Here is a 20,256-nt window from a genome sequence, read left to right on the forward strand (position 1 = left end):
AATTTTTATTAAACATCATGTCGCAAGTAAAGTAATTAATAAATCATTAAATATTAAATATTATTTTTGACCATACAACACTGTGGTATTTCATTTAGTAGACTGTATTCAACTTGGCCTCCGATGAACGTTCAATACATCTTGAACTGGCCTTCGTCAGCCTTAGGGCATGTACCATTCCCTGATTGGCTAGAATCATCACGTGATAAACCCTTCCCTCCCCTCGTAATTTTTGCGTCGCTGTTTTTATTTTAAACTAAACGTTAGGTCAGCTGTACTTGGTTGTGCATTATATATCAACGAAAATAAACAATAGTTTTAAATTTGTATGTACAGTATCCTGGGGCGCGTCAAGTGGCGAATCAGACGAATCAGGATTCGTCTGATTGCTCTGATTACACTGATTTTCCACTAGACGGTCTGCTTGCTGTTTCTAGGTACACAGCGTTGCCTATTTTTGTATGGGCAGACGGGAAAATTTAGGAAAACAATGAGGGAACTAATAGCGATTCTTAGTGTGTTTTTAGAAATGATGAACGAAGAAGACGATGAAATCGAAGTGATCGTGAATGAATTGTCGCCTAGTTTAGCGTTGTTTTTGGCAATACAGAACCATCGTCTGGGACCTACAAGTTTTGTTGGGATTACCAATTATATCCAATATACCGTCGAACGGTACACAGACGAATTGTTTAAACAGCATTTTAGGATGTCACGAACGGCATTTCAGGTATTACGAATATTAATTAATGTACATCTTTAGATGCATTTAAGAATTGCTGATATGCACATTCAGGAACTTAAACGGCGATTTTAAACATTTCCAGAGGTGACTACAAAAGTAGCTTACGTCCCACCTGATGTGAAACTATACTTAACAATATGGACACTGGGAAACCAAGATTCATTCCGTGCAATTGGGGATAGATTTGGCATGATGAAAGGTAAGAAAAGGCAAATTTAGTTGTGCAAGAAACTGCATGTAATAAATTTGACGTCCTACAGGTGATGCCCATTTTACATTTCTCACCACTTGCCTGATTATTAAAGCTAATTCAACTAATTTTATTACATGGCCGCAACGTAACCAACTGGTGGATGTCGTTGAGCAATTTTCGCTTCCCTACACAATTGGTTAGTTAATTTGCTGTTTTGTTTTCATTCATTGGGCCTCCAAGTTTCAAATCTGTTGTGCCTGTCATTCATAGCCGTCGTGGACAGCACTTTAATCAAAATCTATCAGCCAATGCAGCATTTCGCTGCTTACACATGCCGAAAGAAATTTTGTGCAGTTATTTTGCAAGCAACTAGCACGAAAAGTCTTAAATTCACCAGTGTTAGTACGGGCTGGCCGGGTTCCATGCACGATGCCCGTGTGTTTGAGAATAGCGCATTAGGACGACAGCTACCGCAAATACTTGGGGGTATTATAGTATTATCGCACTACATGATTTTATTACTAAGCGTTACATTCAATTACAGGAACTGGTTATCATATATTGGGAGATCAGGCTTATCCGCTTTCTGATTACCTCATGAAATCATACCCAAGAACGAGGTTAACCGAAGTAAGTATTCATATCTGTTCTTCTACCATTGTTTGGTACCTGCACTACCGTTTAATTTTGTTATGTACTTTGATTAGACGCGTCGCAGGTTCAACCGCACTTTGAATAGTGACCGGGCATGCATAGAACGCGCATTTGCGTTATTAAAAAATAAATGGCGGAGACTAAAATTTTTATACATGCTACGGCTGGACCTCATTCCCAGCGTTATCATAACTGCTTGCTGTCTCCACAACTTCGTCGTCGAAATAGATGGAATCGACCAGGGGCTTTTGCAAGGCGCGGAAGTTGATGAAAACGAAGATCACTTCTATGAAGACAACAACAATAGGTTGAATGGCAAAGCAAAACGTGACCGAATAGCGTCTATGCTGGAATTCCGAAGAAAATACATCAATGACTCAATAATCTCTTTTCATGGTTTTTTTTTGCAGCTCGACACGAGGAATCATTGAAAAAAATGCATTTATTTTTCTTAAACGAAAATACAGAAATTTTTCTTACAGTGAGCAACTGAAACATTACAACTGAGATCATCTTCAACTGAGATCACTTCTGAGTTTCTTTAAATCAAAAGGATAGGAAAAAGAGCGCATTACTTTTCTTCTGCGTTCTTTAACAGCCCTTCTACGGCCGTTGCCAGGCGGCCATACACGACAAGTTTTTCTTTTTGGGTTGCAACTAGAGCCTTTAGAGATTCACCTCTATTTCTTTCGGCATCTAAAAGCAGCTTCTTCCAGTCCGACTTAGGGCAGGAATCCTCAAAGTTTCTTTTCTGGACGGCTGGTGTTATACCCTAAAAAAGAACGTATGAATAACGGTTGAATAACCAAAAGAGTTTCATACCAAAACAGTACATACCTTGGCTTCTCGTACTTCGCCATCAACAACCTCTGCTACGTGTTCAAGGGTGACGACAGGATTATTTTTTAATAACACATCCATTTTTGCCATGAATGGCCATTCAGCTTGGCGTTGGGAGGACTTATTTTGCAACGGGGAAGTCAGCTTGTGGTAGCGCTGCTTAAGGTTGCGCCACTTTGCACTGCAATCTGCGTCAGAGCGGTTGAATATGCCCTGCTTTTTCATTTTTTCAGCCATCTGTAAAATAAGAAATGTATTACAAAACGGTGTGATAGTGAAAATAATGGTTGAATACACTATGGACGTCAAAACAATATCTTACCTTTTTCCAAAGGGTTGCTTTTTTCACATTTGGCAGGGAAAACTGAGGTAACATAATCTTCATGATGTCTAGCAGCGTAAAAGTCTCCTCTCGGCTCCATTTCCGTCCGTCAACGATCTCGTCTTCTGACTCCCTTTCTACAGGACCAGAAATCGATGGTTTGGGTGTAGCTTTCTTCGAAGGAGGCAAGACTTTTGTTGGCATTTTCGACACCTCGTCAAGCTCGTTGATTTGGTCAGGATCGGGATCCACATCGTCCCCATAAAATCCTGAGTAATCAGGTGGGGCAGAAGACTGCCGAGCCATGTGTGTAGGTGGAGCCACACGTCTTCTTTTTTCGTCCTTGGGTGACATGATGGACCCCATCCCCTACCTCATTAGCCTCAGTTTCTGCTAGTTGAAACGAAGAAGAATCAATATACCTAAAACTGACTTAACATGAGTATGTATAATACCTCGAGGGACATTACTGGTGGGACACTTCTGCTCAGATGCTGGCCATTTTTTTGTGGGATCTATGCCTTCACGAAGCATGACACGCAGTTTTTCCTGGACGCCTTCAACCAATTCATCAATATATAGCTGATCTATGAGAAAGAAAAAAATCAGTCACATTTTCGTGGTCCTAAATGACGTAAAACATAGAAAAATTTTAACTTACACGTGTTAAGATTGTCCATCATGGTGGGTGTGAGATACAGCCCGATATCCCCTTCCGAAAAATTAAATATAATAAAATGTTCCGTAACTCCACATTCTATTCTATTTTCCATATTCATTGTAAACGACGTGTTTTTTCAAAGGCACAAGCACTACACACCACGCGCTATCTTTCTGCTAGTAGGGACCGCAATAACAATGCACCCCTAGATTTACCTGATTTCTTGAAGCCTCGTAGCGGCAATCAGGTCGAACTACACTTTACATAGGGCCTTATGGAAAATCCTGATTCGTCTGATTTGCCACTTGACGCGCCCGCCTGCGCGCGCCGACTGCTGTTCAACGACAAAGAGAATGCGGTGTTTATCAGCAACTTAACGTAAGGTTTATTTCAACTACCCATTTTTACTACAACAATTTGTAACGTGAAATACTCTTCTTTCAACAGGACAACCATTCAAAGAAAAGTCGAATTCATTCAGACAAACGCTCAACAAGATCCATAAGGATTAGGGGAATAAAGGAAAGGGTATTTTTTAAATTATGTAAGCTTCAATTGAAATCGTAACAATTTTTTCTTTAATAGGGCAGGTGGCTGACTGAAGATAGTAATGCCCAAGTCATTACTTTTATTAAAATATCAAACTCAAGCGAACCAACCTTTCACACCTTTGTGTCAGGGGCGGAAGCAGCTAGCCTCCTTGCCACTGAGCAAGGGCAATCATTCCGAAAAAAATTCAAGGGAGAATAAAGAGAAACTGAAGGGTGCTGTGACAGCCAGAGAACACTCGCTACCTCTTTTGATGTGCTAAATGGTGAGAGAGACTCAAGCACAAATAATTCTTCACTGGGTATGGCTAATGTGGTTTCTTCTACAAACCATTCATTATTATTTTTATTATTCCCTCTTCGTTATTAATTATTACTTTTTGTATTTAAAGTTTTAGTCAATAATCGAGCGAAATCTGGTTCAACTGGTAATACTTGTTGGGGGCCATCCAATCCTGCAAGTGCCTTAAATAAAGCCACTGACCAAACTGTCCACTCGAACACTTCGGGCAGGATTATTGTTCCATTTCACTCAATCTCATTAACAGCAAATCCCGCGGCAAATGGTGGTTCCAAAGCTCTACCTGCCCCAGCTATACCAACTGCCCGCTCCACCACTGCCCGTTCGACCACTGCCTGTTCGACAACTGCCCGTTCCACCACTGCCCGATCGAGCACTGCCCGTTCAACCACTGTCCGTTAGACCCCTGCCCGTTCGACCACTGCACGTTCGACTACTGCCCGTTCGACTACTGCACGTTAGACCACTGCCAGTTCGACCACTGCCAGTTCAACCACTGCCAGTTTGACCACTGCCCGTTCGACCATTGCCCGTTCGACCACTGCCAGTTCGACCACTGCCAGTTCGACCACTGCCAGCTCGACCACTGACCGTTCGACCACTGCCAGTTCGACCACTGCTCGTTCGACCACTGCCATCGAACAAGTTGGCATACCATTTAAATTCGAAAAATACAAAATCGTCAGTACCCCTGAAGGAAATTTTGTGAAGCTTAGTAACGGAAAAGTAAGCGTTGCTAACAATTATTTATTTAATTTAAAATAATTTGGTTTTTTTGCTGTCCCTTTAGTTAATTCGAATAATGACAGGCTACAAGGGCACAGGACCAGCTTGTCAAGCTAAATAACGTAAAAGTAAGCATCACTTATAATTTTTCTAATTGGTTTTAAATAATTATGATTTTTGGTTGTCTCTTTCTAGTTCGAATTATGACAGGCTACGAAGCTACTGCTCATGATTAGGAAGCCTCATAATCGACAAAACGACACAGAAAGGAAAACCCAGATACAATTATTTGATTATGATTTTGAACACGTGTATTAAAGAAATGGCCAGACCTTACAATATGAATAAACAAGGAATGTAATATATTGAGTACAGTATCATTCCATGGAAATTAAACACACCATAAGGTAATTCATGAGTTTGACCGCAATAAGCCAGTCAAATAAGAGAGAAATGTAAATCAAAAGAAGAAAAGAACAAAAATGAAAAGCTGTATTGCAGATAACGAGCAAGATTGAGACTCCCACCTCTTTGGTTACAGATTTAATGAAGAAAAAAGAAATAGAACAACTAGAAAATATTAAATTTTTTACCTTTAGATTGTTATAATGCAAATATCCAATGAAGAAAGAGACAACACACCAGCACTGTCCAAAATCAAATGATTTTTTTTGTAGACATTGTTTTTTTTCATAGCCTCAAGCACCCTCACCAATATTTCCCACAAAATGGCCCCGGCCCGAATGCTGATTGGTTATCACATTTTGACTCGTTTGCGATAAAAAAACTCAAAATTATTCAACGATCTTTTGTTCCTCAGATTCCTGGTGTTACAACGATTAGAAAAAACACCTTCTGAGGTCTGAAATAAGAAAATTTTTGCCCGAACAGCCGTGCCAAAGTTTCTGGTCTTTGCTCCCACTCCCCCTCCAGATACCGAAAATTTTCATTAAATAATTACGATTTTACTAAACGTCCAAAACGGGAGAATGATACAAGAATGAAAAGCCCTTGCCAAGAGCTTCCGATAAATGTAAAAATGTTATCAAAATGTTAAAATCCAAAAAATTCCATAATGGATGTAGCTTTTTCCTTTTTCTCGATCCAGTCGAGTCTCGCGAAAGACGACGAAATAACTATTTAATCATTAACTCTTACGGAAATTTTTTCGGTTTTAACATTTTGCATTAAATTTCACAAAAATCAAAAGCTCTTGACAAGGGCTTTTTATTTTCTGTAAATGTAGTTTCTTTTGACTCTTTGTTTATTTGTAATTTAGATTTATTTAGCTGGACACGGCAGCTTTATTAAAACGTTAAATTTCATTTATCATCATTCTTATGAAGATATAAATGATACATAAGACCTGTACTAATTAAGTGAAAAGAATATTTATTGAAACAATGCATTGTATTTGTAAAAGAATGAAAAACACTTTCATCCATACAATCAGTAAATCTCGTGAATTCAATACGGATCATCAAAACTATCATTTTCTTCACAGCTTTCACGTTCGTCATCGTTAGCAGTAAGCTCGCCTTCTTCTTCGTCAGCAGTAAGCTCGCCTTCTTCTTCGTCAGTAAGTTGGTCAGTGCTATCGTAATCACTCTCGGAATTTGAATCTTCTTCTTCGGGTTCCAATAAACCATCGTCAAAGTCAAGATCCTCCGTAAAGTTAGTTTCATGTGGGCCAAAATTTGAATCCAATTTGAAAATTTGAAAGGCGTCAGAAAATTATGCTGACAGACGCTCTCTTTCCGTGTTAGCGATTAGACCCTTTCCCCTGTAAAAGTCTCTCATTCGCTTGTTGTCAGCGAATTGAGTGTTCTCAGCTGCTTCTAAATCGAGGAGACTTTGTTCCTCTAAAGACAAACGAGAGGCTTTCAATGAATTCAGATAATTCAATATCTCTAACTTTGCCTGAATGATTTCCTCTTGGTATCGCCACCAAAGCATCCAGGTATCGACAATTTTATATTTGTCATATGTCGTCACTACAACACAAACATGTTATTAATATATAATACTAAAGACGACAACGTTATTTCCTTATTACCCTAATTGGAAGAATGATCTGCTTTACTTAGATTCCAAGGGAAAGTCCATTTTCAAAATCCTCGACGGAAACAGCTTGCTCTTTAGTTTTTTCATTTAAAAGCTTCATTATCTTCAAGGACTTCGCTTTAAGCTTAGTTTGCGTTCGCCTTAAACGAGTTCTGTCTTTGCAGTGTGCTATAAATTGTGAAAGAAAATAATGACAAACTACCATATCAACTTGATACTATCTGTTTCGTGTACAGGGTCCCTTCTAAATCCTTTCTTAACGATTCCAGTGGAGTTTTGGCGTTTATCCTAATACTTAAGCAATATCTTGCAAGCTTTCTTAATTCCATGAGTATTATTGGTAAGTCAGATTTGTTAATGCTGAATTTGTCCAGCAATTCCTTTAGCTGTTTTCTATATTGTGGAACCCTACTCGTTGCCTTTACAGAGATATAGATCAAGTCAAAGATTATTTTTGTCTAATTTAAGAAAATTACCGGAAAAATGGCAAACTTTCAAATTTCTCGTTGTTCCAATAAAAGATCGCAGCGCTGAGATGATCATTTCGGTCCAAAAAAATGTAAGAATGAACAGATATAGTTGAATGAAATTGAAATTTGGTTCGTACTTGTTGCACTCATATGCTTAGTAGAATTTCCATAGCGTGCCATCTTGGAGAAAACCTGCTCGTGCTCTTCTCCCATTGTTGCTCCCATCTTAAACACCCAATGGGGACTATATAAAACCTGTAAGAAAAGTTTATTAATACATCTGCAATTAAGTGCGTAAGCTCTAGCCATACCTGACATGGCCAATTGTGCGCCTTGGCATGCATTCTTGGAAGAAAGACTTTCATCTGAGCCATGCTTTGGTATTCAGGGAAAGCTTCTCCTACCTTCTTTGCAAATTTGATATATCTACAAATCACGTCATTGCAAAAATATTTGCAATTCATTTCTTTCAGAAAATTGTGCATAAAATGTGTGTGGATGAATGTTTCTCCTTGGTGCAAGTTTATAGCAGCAAAAATTACATCGTGTCTACAAGGTGCCATCACCATGCCTGTTTCGTCAGATTTCGCAAACTTTGAAGAATCACTTCTTGCCGCTTTAAAGACGGATCCACCACACATTTCTTTGGATTTACTCTGATATAAAAATTTAAACAATTTATTAACTTCAAAACCAAAATTTTGCAATCATTAATTTTTTTACCCTGGCAACCTTCTCCTCAATCTTCTCTTTGTGATTCCTAACGTCCTTATCACTTCTAATGACTTCATCCTTGTATCGCGAATGTGACTGTATACTGAATACAAAATATTGTTATTATGGAGACTCATAGATTGTTCGCACGAGTTACCTTTCCTTTGCGTTCTTTCCCTTTTTAGCTTAACCAGCAGATGGACGAAGTTTCATGCATCCGTCACAGGAACCAGTTAGAGGATTGGAACCACAAGCAGGACATAAAGTTTTTTTTTTCATTTGTTGTATGTCAACTTCGATTCTGTGGTTACAGAACTCCCATTCTTTGTACGCCAAAGAAAATAAAGGTCTATTGATGGTACCAGTCCGTCCAGTTCAAGTAGAAATCTCCTCCAAACTTTTCACAATTTTTTTTTCTGAAGTTCCTGGAGACAAGTGTTGAGTGTGATAATATAGGAACAGTAGTTCCTCGTCAAAGAGGTAAAGTCCTATAGATGGAAGTCCAGGCCATAACCCGGAATATATGTAATCATCTAGGCCTGCTTCAAATGATGAGTTACAACCACCACAGTAAAACGATGCTGATTGCAAGTCAAAACGCCCGTGCTGGTTGACAACAGCAATATGATTGGGTCCACGCTTTAAAGTCATTTCAGATGACCCGCAATTTATGCAAAGTGACGGTACGAAACAAGGAACTGCAATCTCTGAAAATGTAACAGACAATTAATCTGAAATATTTATGAGACTCAGATTTGTGTTTTACCTTTTAGTTCTGACCTCCAGTTACTATCAAAGAATTCGGATGGTAAAAGACTTTTCATTGTCTCGTTCCTTATAACATATCGACGGTGAAAAGCTTCTGTAATGTGAATTTTGTAATCACATTTGCTGCAAAAATGGTTTTTGCAACTTAAACACCGGATTACAGTATTCTGGAGTGTTTGTTTATACATGTATCAACAATGCTTATTGATTTAAAGCGTTTTTTAATAGTTAATTTTACAGATAGTACATTGCTGCCAGTTGTTCCACCAGCAAACGGGATTCTTGATACGGCAAATTGGAGAGCAGTAGAAAACAGTACATCTGGTGAACCAGACGATCATTTTATCACAAATATTCGAAATGAAAGTTTTGAAGGAGAAGCATTGCAAAATGCTGTTAGTGGCACAGCGCAACCTCATCATTTGCAAACGTTTTATCCACACCAATATCAGCGCCATCAACGCAACAATAACTGGATGCAAAAACATACAGACGTCATGCATTTTTCCGAAGATGTTTGGCAAGACATGGATTCAGGAACAGGCAGCAGTCTATCCGGTCATGGAGATTTCTATGTAGACACCAATTCAACAAAAAAAAGTATTTTTTTTTTATTTTTAAACTTAAAATAATTGTTAATTTAGCGTTTGGCCGTAGTTTTCATTAAATCGTTATATTTTTTTAGTTTCGACCATTATGAATATGATGTTTGAGATGCACCAGAACTCCTAAAGTTTTCAGAGTTTACTCGAGAACAAGTTGAACTACATCATTGATAAAATGGATAACCTAAGTGCCCACGATGTAGCTGCTCGCATTCAAGACCAAGCTGAAAATCACGACGATGTTGTTAAGGCTCAATTTCCCGAACTGCCATACAATAGTGTTCAGACGCTGACAACTGTGAATACTAGCTTGGCAGATAAAAATCTAGCTGTTAGCCTTGTAGGTTGTATTATTAAACAGTCTTTGCTATTTCCACTAACATTTTGTATCATCTGTAGGTCGGTTTCTTATACAACACGTACAAGAGTGAAGCAGATGTAAAAAAATTCGTTAACAGGATGTACATAACCATTTTTGGAGATTCGGCCAGTCAAAAGTTGCAATGGAGAAGTGCCTTTAAAACCAATGATAAGAGATCAGGGATTGCAAATATGCTGAATATTTTGGCTGTTTTTGGAAGTAATGAGTTTTTGATAAATGATAATTTTCTTTTATTAATGAAATTTATTTTATTAGCATCTTGTAACATGTTCACCGATAAGCGAAGCCTAGACAAGTTTTCTATTACAAATCTCGTGCAACAAGTAAAGAATTGTCGAAAAGCTCGCGCTAATGAATATCGAAAACTCAACAACATTGACGCCGTAACCGCTGCCGCCGCCAATCTAGTGGCTGAAACTGCAGTAGATGCCACCAAAGACGATACCGGTGTGGTAGCAGCGTTGGACAAATTGATTACAAAGCTTGAAAAGGCTGTAGGAGAGTTTAAAATTCCCCGACAGTAAACTTTTTACTGTCTCGTTGCGTCGGAAAACTTACACTGACGACCAAGAAAGTAACCTTCAACGTTCATGTATCAATACATGCAAACATTCCAAAGAAACTCTGTGTTCGCAGAAGTCGCAGGGAACCAAATTTTTGTTTTTAAAATTCCAGTTTACAAGATTCTCAATCCTTCCTTTGTTTCACTTTTCGTTACGTAACTGCCATTTTGTTAATACAATTCGAAGTTGTTTTGTAACATGTTTTAAGCGCTTTTATATATACAGTAACGAACGGTTTAAATTCGAATCGGGATGGATTTAAGAAATATGAAATAGTTTTAGAAGGTAAATACAAACTATAAAAATATGGGGAAAAGATATTGGTATAATTAGGTATAACGGAAAGGAAAAAAGAACGTTATTGGAAACTTTGGAAAAACGAGTATTGCATACGAGTACATAAAGGGTATGCGATACCAGTACAGGAAGGATATGTTTAGCTTGATAAAAATGATCATCGAACGCAATGACATCAGCGAAGTATCAAATACCGGTGTATAACCTCCTCAAATACGAAGTGAGTAGGGTATACACCGGTATTGCATACCAGGATTTCACCCCCAAACAGTATGGAAAACTGGATAATTACCGGTTTCCATACGCAAAACTCGTACTAGGGATCACATCGACTCAACATACATTCATAGTTATGAACATCACACACAATTTGATTCCTTAGATAACACTTTTCTGTTTTAGCATGAATAGCGTCGAGCATAAGTTTAATATTTTGGTGTGTTTCGCACACACACACGTTGTGGGTGCCAGCAGAACCAACTTCAATAACATGCTTCGGTCTTAGTTCATAGAATTTGGATTTGCTGCAGCACTTCATACAAAGTTTATTCAAGCTATACTCTTTAAACTTGAAGAACAATTCGTCAATGTTAAGTAATAATAGCCGCTTTTGAATCTTTGTTTTCTTCTCTCCATCTTGCAATCTGACAGATATGTAATCGTTCATGCCAGGCATAAGTCTGGAGAATTCGTCTGATAGATAAAACTCCTCAACAATCTCAATTTCTTCTGGAGTAATCTTTCTACCTTTTTTTGGGTCTGGTACGGCAAGTATACCCTTTTCTTGTTTCAATAGACGGGCACGTTTCACTTCAGAGACTGTCACAGAAAAATAATCAGCAGTAACTTCTTTACTCCATGACACAGGTGCTAAAGTTAACAAACTAATTACTTCTTTTACTTTCCCTTCCATTTTGAGCTGCATGCATTTCTGTCTTATTTCGCACATTTGAGAAGTATAGTCTAACACACTGAAAGTATTTTTTTTACTGGACGTTGCAGTACTAGTTGCTGTAGTAACCAAACTATCATCTATGTGATTTTTGTGGAGTAATATGAACGCGTTTTTTACTTGCTCCGCTTTCCTGGCAATATCGGGATTTCGACGTTCCTTAGATCGTTTTGCTGCAATCGTTATTGGAGTAACATTTAGAGTATTTGTTATTAATGTTGATCTACGAGGGTATTTTTCAGGAGAAGTTAATGGACTGGAAAAAGCATCATCGCTAACAATGTCTTCCAAAGCAGTCTCCAAATCACCTAGTTTTGAACTGGATTCACTTGTCGATTTCACTTCGAGTTCGTTACTAATATGCAATAACTGTTTGTAACAAGTAACGCATAACTGTTGTCCAGGATAGACATGAATAGCACCGTTCTTCGAAGCAATTTTTTCGCATAAATTCAATGTTATTGATTTGGAACACGACACATTGGGTTGCTTCTTCGGCAAATGAATGCCTAGTGGATTGCTACATTTTTTCGATCTTTGTTTGGCTAACAAATATGCAACAAAACGAGTTGTGTACATTATTTTATGGTGAAGACAAATAGAAGTTATACTTTTCATGTTGGATCTAAAGAGAACTGTTTTACGCGTTTCTTCGTCAAGATCGTCCAACGTAGATAAACTAAAGTCTTCTGGCACAAATCTGGAAGAATAACATGGTGATTTCACATGCTGACCAACTGAACACTGATTTACCGAATTTTTGCCAGCCATTTCATAAAATTCTAGTGAAATACGTCTAAAAACACAGTGTGAAAAATGAAACACTTCGAACACTACACTACAGAGAGAAAATTTGTTCTGCTAGTCACTCAAGGTCGTTTCTACTATGAGTTAAAAAAATTCCCCCTTCCAAAATTGCCGACCGAAAGGAAGTGAAATAGCTTGGGGGATGAAAAAACGCGCACAAAACACAAAAATTTAAGATTATAAACTGCAATATATCTCACGATTAACAAAAAACACCCTCCCAATTTTTTTATATGTGATGTAGACATATCTCTTGTTTCTCGGAAAATTCTACGCTGTTTGTTAAATTGTCGCACTGATTTAATATTAATTTTTAAAGTGTAACCATTTTTTATTTTTTTTCAAATTCCGATAATTCTTAAAAATAAAAAAAAATGTGTAAGATCGACGTAAAATTAAATTTTACGTCGATTGGTTTAGGTTTCATAAAATTATAATAATTAATAAAGACGCAATTAAAGAAAAACAAAAAAATTTATTTGTTTCCAGTTTACGGCAAAATAACAAAAACATAAATTAAAATATTTATATCTCCCAAACTAATAAAGCGATAATTCTGAAAATTTCAGAATCACTTTTTTTGGCCCATCTTTACCCAACCCCTAAAAATGAACGAAATCCTAATTTTAACCGCGCCATCGATCGCCAGATTTCGCGTGGAATGACCCTCTAATGACAATAATTTTGTTACAAAATTATGATATTATCACATGTTTATGATACTTTGAGATTGTAAAGACTGTTGGTTTTCATGATCTGTTTTCATCAAATTCAAAGATTTTTAATTGTCAACAGCTAAATTTCATCAATGGTCGCATGGCTTAGATGGCAAAGCGCCTGCCTAGTAACCAGGAGATCACGAGTTCGAGTCTCGTTGGGACCTATCAGTAAATTCTTCTGTAATGTAATTTCTGTGTTAATCTTTAGGGTAGAAATAGATATCGTCTCTAAAAGTTTGTATAAATTGATATGTGATATCTAGTCTAATGACAATAATTTTGTTACAAAATTATGATATTATCACATGTTTATGATACTTTGAGATTGTAAAGAATGTTGGTTTTCATGATCTGTTTTCATCACATTCAAAGATTTTTAATTGTCAACAGCTTAGTTACATTAATGGTCGCATGGCTTTGATGGCAAAGCGCCTGGCTAGAATGCAGGAGATCGCGAGTTCGAGTCTCGTTGGGACCTATTTGTAAATTCTTGTGTAATTAAATTTTCTGTATTAATCTTTAGGGTTAAAAATCGATATCGTCTCTAAAAGTCTGTATAAATTGATATACGATATCTAGTCTAATGACAATAATTTTGTTACAAAATTATGATATTATCACATGTTTATGATACTTTGAAATTGTAAAGACTGTTGGTTTTCATGATCTGTTTTCATCACATTCAAAGATTTTTAATTGTTAACAGCTTAATTACATAAATGGTCGCATGGCTTAGATGGCAAAGCGCCCACCTAGCAAGCAGGAGATCACGAGCTCGAGTCTCGTTGGGACATGAATGTTAATTTCTGTGTGAATCGTTAGGAAAGAAATAGATATCGTCTCTAAAAGTTTGTATAAATTGATATACGATATCTAGTATAATGACAATAACTGTGTTACAAAATTATGATATTATCACATGTTTATGATACTTTGAGATTGTAAAGACTATTGGTTTTCCTGATCTGTTTTCATCACATTCAAAGATTTTAAATTGTTAACAGCTTAATTACATTAATGGTCGCATGGCTTAGAGGGCTGAGCGCCTGCCTAGTAAGCAGGAGATCACGAGTTCGAGTCTTGTTGGGACCTTTTAGTAAATTCTAGTGTAATTAAATTTCTGTGTTAATCTTTAGAGTTTAATAGATATCGTCTCTAAAAGTTTGTATAAATTGATAAACGATATCTTGTCTAATGTCAATAATTTTGTTACAAAAATATGATATTATCACATGTTTATGATACTTTGAGATTGTAAAGACTGTTGGTTTTCATGATCTCTTTTCATCACATTCAAAGATTTTTAATTGTCAACAGCTTAATTACATCAATGGTCGCATGTCTTAGATGGCAAAGCGCCTGCCTAGTAAGCAGGAGAGCACGAGTTCGAGTCTCGTTGGGACCTATTAGAAAATTCTGGTGAATATTAATTTCTGTGTCAATCTTTAGGGAAGCAATAGATATCGTCTCTAATTGTTTGTATAAATGGATATACGATATCTAGTATAATGACAATAATTTTGTTACAAAATTATGATATTATCACATGTTTATGATACTTTGAGATTGTAAAGACTGTTGGTTTTCATGATCTGTTTTCATCACATTCAAAGATTTTTAATTGTCAACAGCTTAGTTACATTAATGGTCGCATGGCTTAGATGGCAAAGCGCGTGCTTAGTATGCAGGAGATCACGAGTTTGAGTCTCGTTGTGACCTATTAGTAAATTCTAGTGTAATTAAATTTCTGTGTTAATCTTTAGAGTTTAAATAGATATCGTCTCTAAAAATTTGTTTAAATTGATATACGATATCTAGTCTAATGTCAATAATTTTGTTACAAAATTATGATATTATCACATGTTTATGATACTTTGAGATTGTAAAGACTGTTGGTTTTCATGATCTGTTTTCATCACATTCAAAGATTTTTAATTGTCAACAGCTAAATTACATTAATGGTCGCATGGCTTAGATGGCAAAGCGCCTGCCTAGTAAGCAGGAGAGCACGAGTTCGAGTCTCGTTGGGACCTATTAGAAAATTCTGGTGAATATTAATTTCTGTGTCAATCTTTAGGGAAGCAATAGATATCGTCTCTAATACTTTGTATAAATTGATATTCGATATCTAGTATAATGACAATAATTTTGTTACAAAATTATGATATTATCACATGTTCTGTTTTCATCACATTCAAAGATTTTAAATTGTTAACAGCTTAATTACATTAATGATCGCATGGCTTAGATAGCTGAGCCCCTGCCTAGTAAGCAGGAGATCACGAGTTCGAGTCTCATTGGGACCTTTTAGTATTTTCTAGTGTAATTAAATTTTTGTGTTAATCTTTAGAGTTTAAATAGATATCGTCTCTAAAAGTTTGTATAAATTGATAAACGATATCTAGTCTAATGTCAATAATTTTGTTACAAAAATATGATATTATCACATGTTTATGATACTTTGAGATTGTAAAGACTGTTGGTTTTCATGATCTGTTTTCATCACATTCAAAGATCTTTAATTGTCAACAGCTTAATTACATCAATGGTCGCATGGCTTAGATGGCAAAGCGCTTGCCTAGTAAGCAGGAGAGCACGAGTTCGAGTCTCGTTGGGACCTAGTAGAAAATTCTGGTGAATTTTAATTTCTGTGTCAATCTTTAGGGAAGCTATAGATATCGTTTCTAATAGTTTGTATAAATTGATATACGATATCTATTATAATGACAATAATTTTGTTACAAAATTATGATATTATCACATGTTTATGATACTTTGAGATTGTAAAGACTGTTGGTTTTCATGATCTGTTTTCATCATATTCAAAGATTTTTAATTGTTAACAGCTTAATTACATCAATGGTCGCATAGCTTAGATGGCAAAGCGCGCACCTAGTATGCAGGAGATCACGAGCTCGAGTCTCGTTGGGACATGAATGTTAATTTCTGTGTGAATCGTTAGGAAAGAAATAGATATCGTCTCTAAAAGTTTGTATCAATTGATATACGATATCTAGTCTAATGACAATAACTGTGTTACAAAACTATGATATTATCACATGTTTATGATACTTTGAGATTGTAAAGACTGTTGGTTTTCATGATCTGTTTTCATCACATTCAAAGATTTTTAATTGTTAACAGCTTAATTACATAAATGGTCGCATGGCTTAGATGGCAAAGCGCCCACCTAGTAAGCAGGAGATCACGAGCTTGAGTCTCGTTGGAAATAAATAGATATCGTCTCTAAAAAGTTGTATCAATTGATATACTATATCTAGTCTAATGACAATAACTGTGTTACAAAATTATGATATTATCACATGTTTATGATACTTTGAGATTGTAAAGACTGTTGGTTTTCATGATCTGTTTTCATCACATTAGAAGATTTTTAATTGTTAACAGCTTAATTACATTAATGGTCGCATGGCTTAGATGGCTGAGCGCCTGCCTAGTTAGCAGGAGATAACGAGTTCGAGTCTCGTTGGGACCTATTAGTAAATTCTTGTGTAATTTAATTTCTGTGTTAATCTTTAGGGTTTAAATAGATATCGTCTCTAAAAGTTTATATAAATTGATATACGATATCTAGTCTAATGACAATAATTTTGTTACAAAATTATGATATTATCACATGTTTATGATACTTTGAGATTGTAAAGAATGTTGGTTTTCATGATCTGTTTTCATCACATTCAAAGATTTTTAATTGTCAACAGCTTAATTACACTAATGGTCGCATGGCTTTGATGGCAAAGCGCCTGGCTAGAATGCAGGAGATCACGTGTGGCGCACCAGCGCCAAAAGACGGAGAAGGATCTGGCAATGGCAGAGCAGACGACGCAAAAAAAAGGAGACGACAGTGAAGGCGAACGAGTGGAGAAGTCAAGTTGCAAGATTGTGTGTAAAAAAAACCCCTTTTTGTAACCAATAAAGCTGAATCGTTCGCGGAATTTCATAGTTGTCTGTCCCGAATATTTATTTAAGTGCTCGTAGTTTATTACATGGTGCCGAAACCCATACGACGAATACTTCAGGTAGCTAAGTCGAATTGGTCTACTCCCACCGCGTGTGGCCGCAGCCATCTTCCTTTGTCGGTAAGCGTTTCGTATTGTCGTTAAACCTGAACAGATTTTGAACTTGAACGGCATGTTGAACTCGGCAAATTTCAAACTCGAACAGCATTTCGAACTCGAACAAATTTCGAACTCGAACAAATTCCGAACTCGACAGATTTTGAACTCGAACATCATTTCGAACTCGAACAGCAACTGACCCATCCGCACGTCAGTTGTCGAACATATGGCCAGTTGGTCCACAAATGACTAGCGAACTTTATGCCAAAATAATTATATATGTGCACGCGCATTTCAAAGACTACAAGATAACAACTATTAATTTTTCAGATTCGGCTATTTTCCAACTCAAAACAAGAATACCTCAACGGAGTTTAGACTGCTGACTAATTACCCTCCTGTGGTTGAACTTTATTAAACCGATCTCTCATTATCGTACGTTAAATTGAATCGATGAACTAACGAACAAATTTTGTATTCATTATTTTTCTCTCTCGCACAGGTCCTACGTTTTCCCTCTCGAAAGACTTTCCCTCTCATATTTCAACTATTCCCTCACTCGAACACAAAAAAAAAAAAAAAAAAAAAAAGGCGGATGACGAGGAAGAGACGCGACAGGCCGAGCTGCAAGCCCTTTTCACGGCTAGTACTACCGCCAAACGCAGGCACACTAACCTCGCTAGAAGAATTAATACGATAATTCAAAATGGCACGTCTCGTGCAGAACTAAACGATCTCCTGGCATCGCTAAACCAAGCGTACGCAAGCCTAGTAGACGTACACGAACGCTTCGTGACGGTCTCACGGCTTGACGGTGAAGATCTCCACGCGGCGCAAGTTTATTTGGAAAGCGTCCAAATATTACACACCGCTTGCCTCGGGCATGTTGAGCGTGCACAAAGGGCAGGTGCAGCAGGAGGATGGAATGTATCCGTAAACGTTAACGCGACAAGTCACAGCGCCCGAGATGAGATACCTGACAACGACGATGATATACCTGTCAACGACGATGAGCAACAAAACGCGCCAGTCGCGCCCAATCGAAACGTTGCATTCGCCATTGAAAACGACAGTCAAGTAAATAACGATGCCACCGGTCGCCATAACCTGGAAACAAACTTCGAGTCTAATCCGAAAATCGACCAAGTCGCGTTGGCTAAGCGACGAAAACTCGATCTCGAATTTTTGTTACAACAGAAGAAGGTTCAAATTGAGCGTGAGCATATGGATCTCGAAACTAAAAGCCGGAGAGAACAAGAAGACATCTTATTCCAAATTCGAAAGGAAGAACAGCTGCTTGCCTTTCTGCAACCAGTAGCGACAGCAAGTAGCAATTTGTGTTCCACCCCAATCGAAACGCGTCAAAACAATTTTTTCGCCGGAGTTTCGTCTGTCAATGCCCCGTTTCCCGTTTTGACACCCCTTGCACCTAATGTAACAGAAGAATGCATTCCACTTTCATCGCGAACGCAGCCCATTTTCGCCCCATCGTCAACATACGCTCCTTCACACCGTTGGCCCAAGCTGGTTGTAGCAAAGTTCGACGGTGACCCTCGCGGCTGGACCAAATACGCACGTAATATCAATGCAACTCTTGGAGAAACTAGCATGCCAGACTCGCTTAAACTACTAGCGCTACAAGAAAGCTTAATGGAAGTCATTCAAAGGCGGATGGCCCATGTCTTAACCGGTTCTCGAGCGTTTCAAGCCGCATGGGCAGAAATTGAATCCAAATACGGCAACCCTGGCTTAATAATTCAGGCTCATAACCAGCATCTGCAGCAGCTCGCACCTTTCAAAACCGGCGATTTCAGCGGGCTCTTCGACATGGCGACAGCCGTTCGCGACGCAGTTTCAAGTGTTAGTCCCGAAAACTGCATTATGTTCACCTCGGTTATCGGTTCGCTCCCCGCGAAAATGCCAATGCATCTGCAGACTGACTGGGGCAAGCTCGCCTACAGCCTTAAGCGAATGCCTACGATTATTGATTTCGACAGATGGATAGATACAGTTGTCGGAGCCGAAGAACTACGTGGTGCCAAGTTAACGTTAAACAGCAACCAGGCCGTCAAGACTCCAGCCGCTAATTACACTCGCAACAACATCCAATCGGCCGGCAGTAGCAACTACAACAATCGCGGTCCAACAATTCTCGCTGGGTCATTATTGCCTAACACCGCGACAGAATGTCCCGCTTGTCACGAAAAAGCTGGCCATCGCCTCGAAAGCTGCAACACGTTCACCCGCATGCTCGTGAACGTGAGCAACACTGTGCGCCACGAATAACCGTTGTTTCAAGTGCCTCATTCGCGGACACTATGCAACCAAGTGCAGAAAGCCCTACAATGGTTGTAGCGAATGCGGTGGCCCCCACCATCTCCTGCTTCACGGTGCCGACCGCCAATTCCCAGCTGCTTCATCAAAGCAAGGTAACAATTTAAGTGTCCTATTAGTTCACGCGCCACGTAACAGCATCGGGCCAGTCCTGCTGGCAATAGTCCGAGTAATAGTCGAAGCTGGTAATCGTTCTCGCACAGTATTTGCCGTTCTCGACCCCGGAAGTGAAGCAACCCTTGTAACGCGTTCATTGGCGGACCGTTTAAACTTAAAGGGCTATCCCACCAAAATTCATTTCGGTTCCTTTGCCAGTTCGACGCTGCTCGACACATCCGTAGTGTCATTTCGGTTGCGCTCAGCGGAAAGCAAGCACTCCTTCGCACTGGATGAGGCGTTCGTGGTCCCAAATATCAATCTCTCGCATCGAAAAATTAATTGGCCGAAAATGAAGTATGGATGGCCGCACCTCGCTTGTTTACAATTACCAGCAATCGACTCAACTAAGGTCG

At 38.2% G+C, this 20,256-nt stretch overlaps 1 protein-coding gene and 3 pseudogenes across 1 annotated transcript; 3 read left to right on the plus strand and 1 right to left on the minus strand.

The window, feature by feature from the left end:
* The first annotated feature begins 425 nt into the window (after positions 1-425).
* LOC123474203 lies at positions 426-2,099 on the plus strand (annotated as a pseudogene).
* Positions 2,100-3,739: 1,640 nt separating this feature from the next.
* LOC123474205 lies at positions 3,740-5,111 on the plus strand (annotated as a pseudogene).
* Positions 5,112-6,439: 1,328 nt separating this feature from the next.
* Positions 6,440-20,256, minus strand: part of LOC123474206 — a 55,903-nt pseudogene continuing 42,086 nt past the window's right edge.
* Positions 9,747-10,699, plus strand: LOC123474133. The gene is made up of 3 exons (XM_045175985.1): positions 9,747-9,951; positions 10,011-10,191; positions 10,249-10,699. The coding sequence occupies exons 1-3, from the start codon at positions 9,787-9,789 to the stop codon at positions 10,515-10,517; spliced, it is 615 nt and encodes a 204-aa protein (XP_045031920.1). The 5' UTR covers positions 9,747-9,786; the 3' UTR covers positions 10,518-10,699.

This window comes from Daphnia magna, linkage group LG7 (genome assembly GCF_020631705.1).
Source record: "Daphnia magna isolate NIES linkage group LG7, ASM2063170v1.1, whole genome shotgun sequence".
Lineage (NCBI taxonomy): Eukaryota > Metazoa > Arthropoda > Branchiopoda > Diplostraca > Daphniidae > Daphnia > Daphnia magna.

Coding starts and splice junctions, on each gene's coding strand:
- LOC123474133 (XM_045175985.1), top strand. CDS start 9,787: ATGGATAACCTAAGTGCCCACGATGTAGCTGCTCGCATTCAAGACCAA. Junction 9,952..10,010: donor AAAATCTAGCTGTTAGCCTT/GTAGGTTGTATT, acceptor TATCATCTGTAG/GTCGGTTTCTTATACAACAC. Junction 10,192..10,248: donor TATTTTGGCTGTTTTTGGAA/GTAATGAGTTTT, acceptor TTATTTTATTAG/CATCTTGTAACATGTTCACC.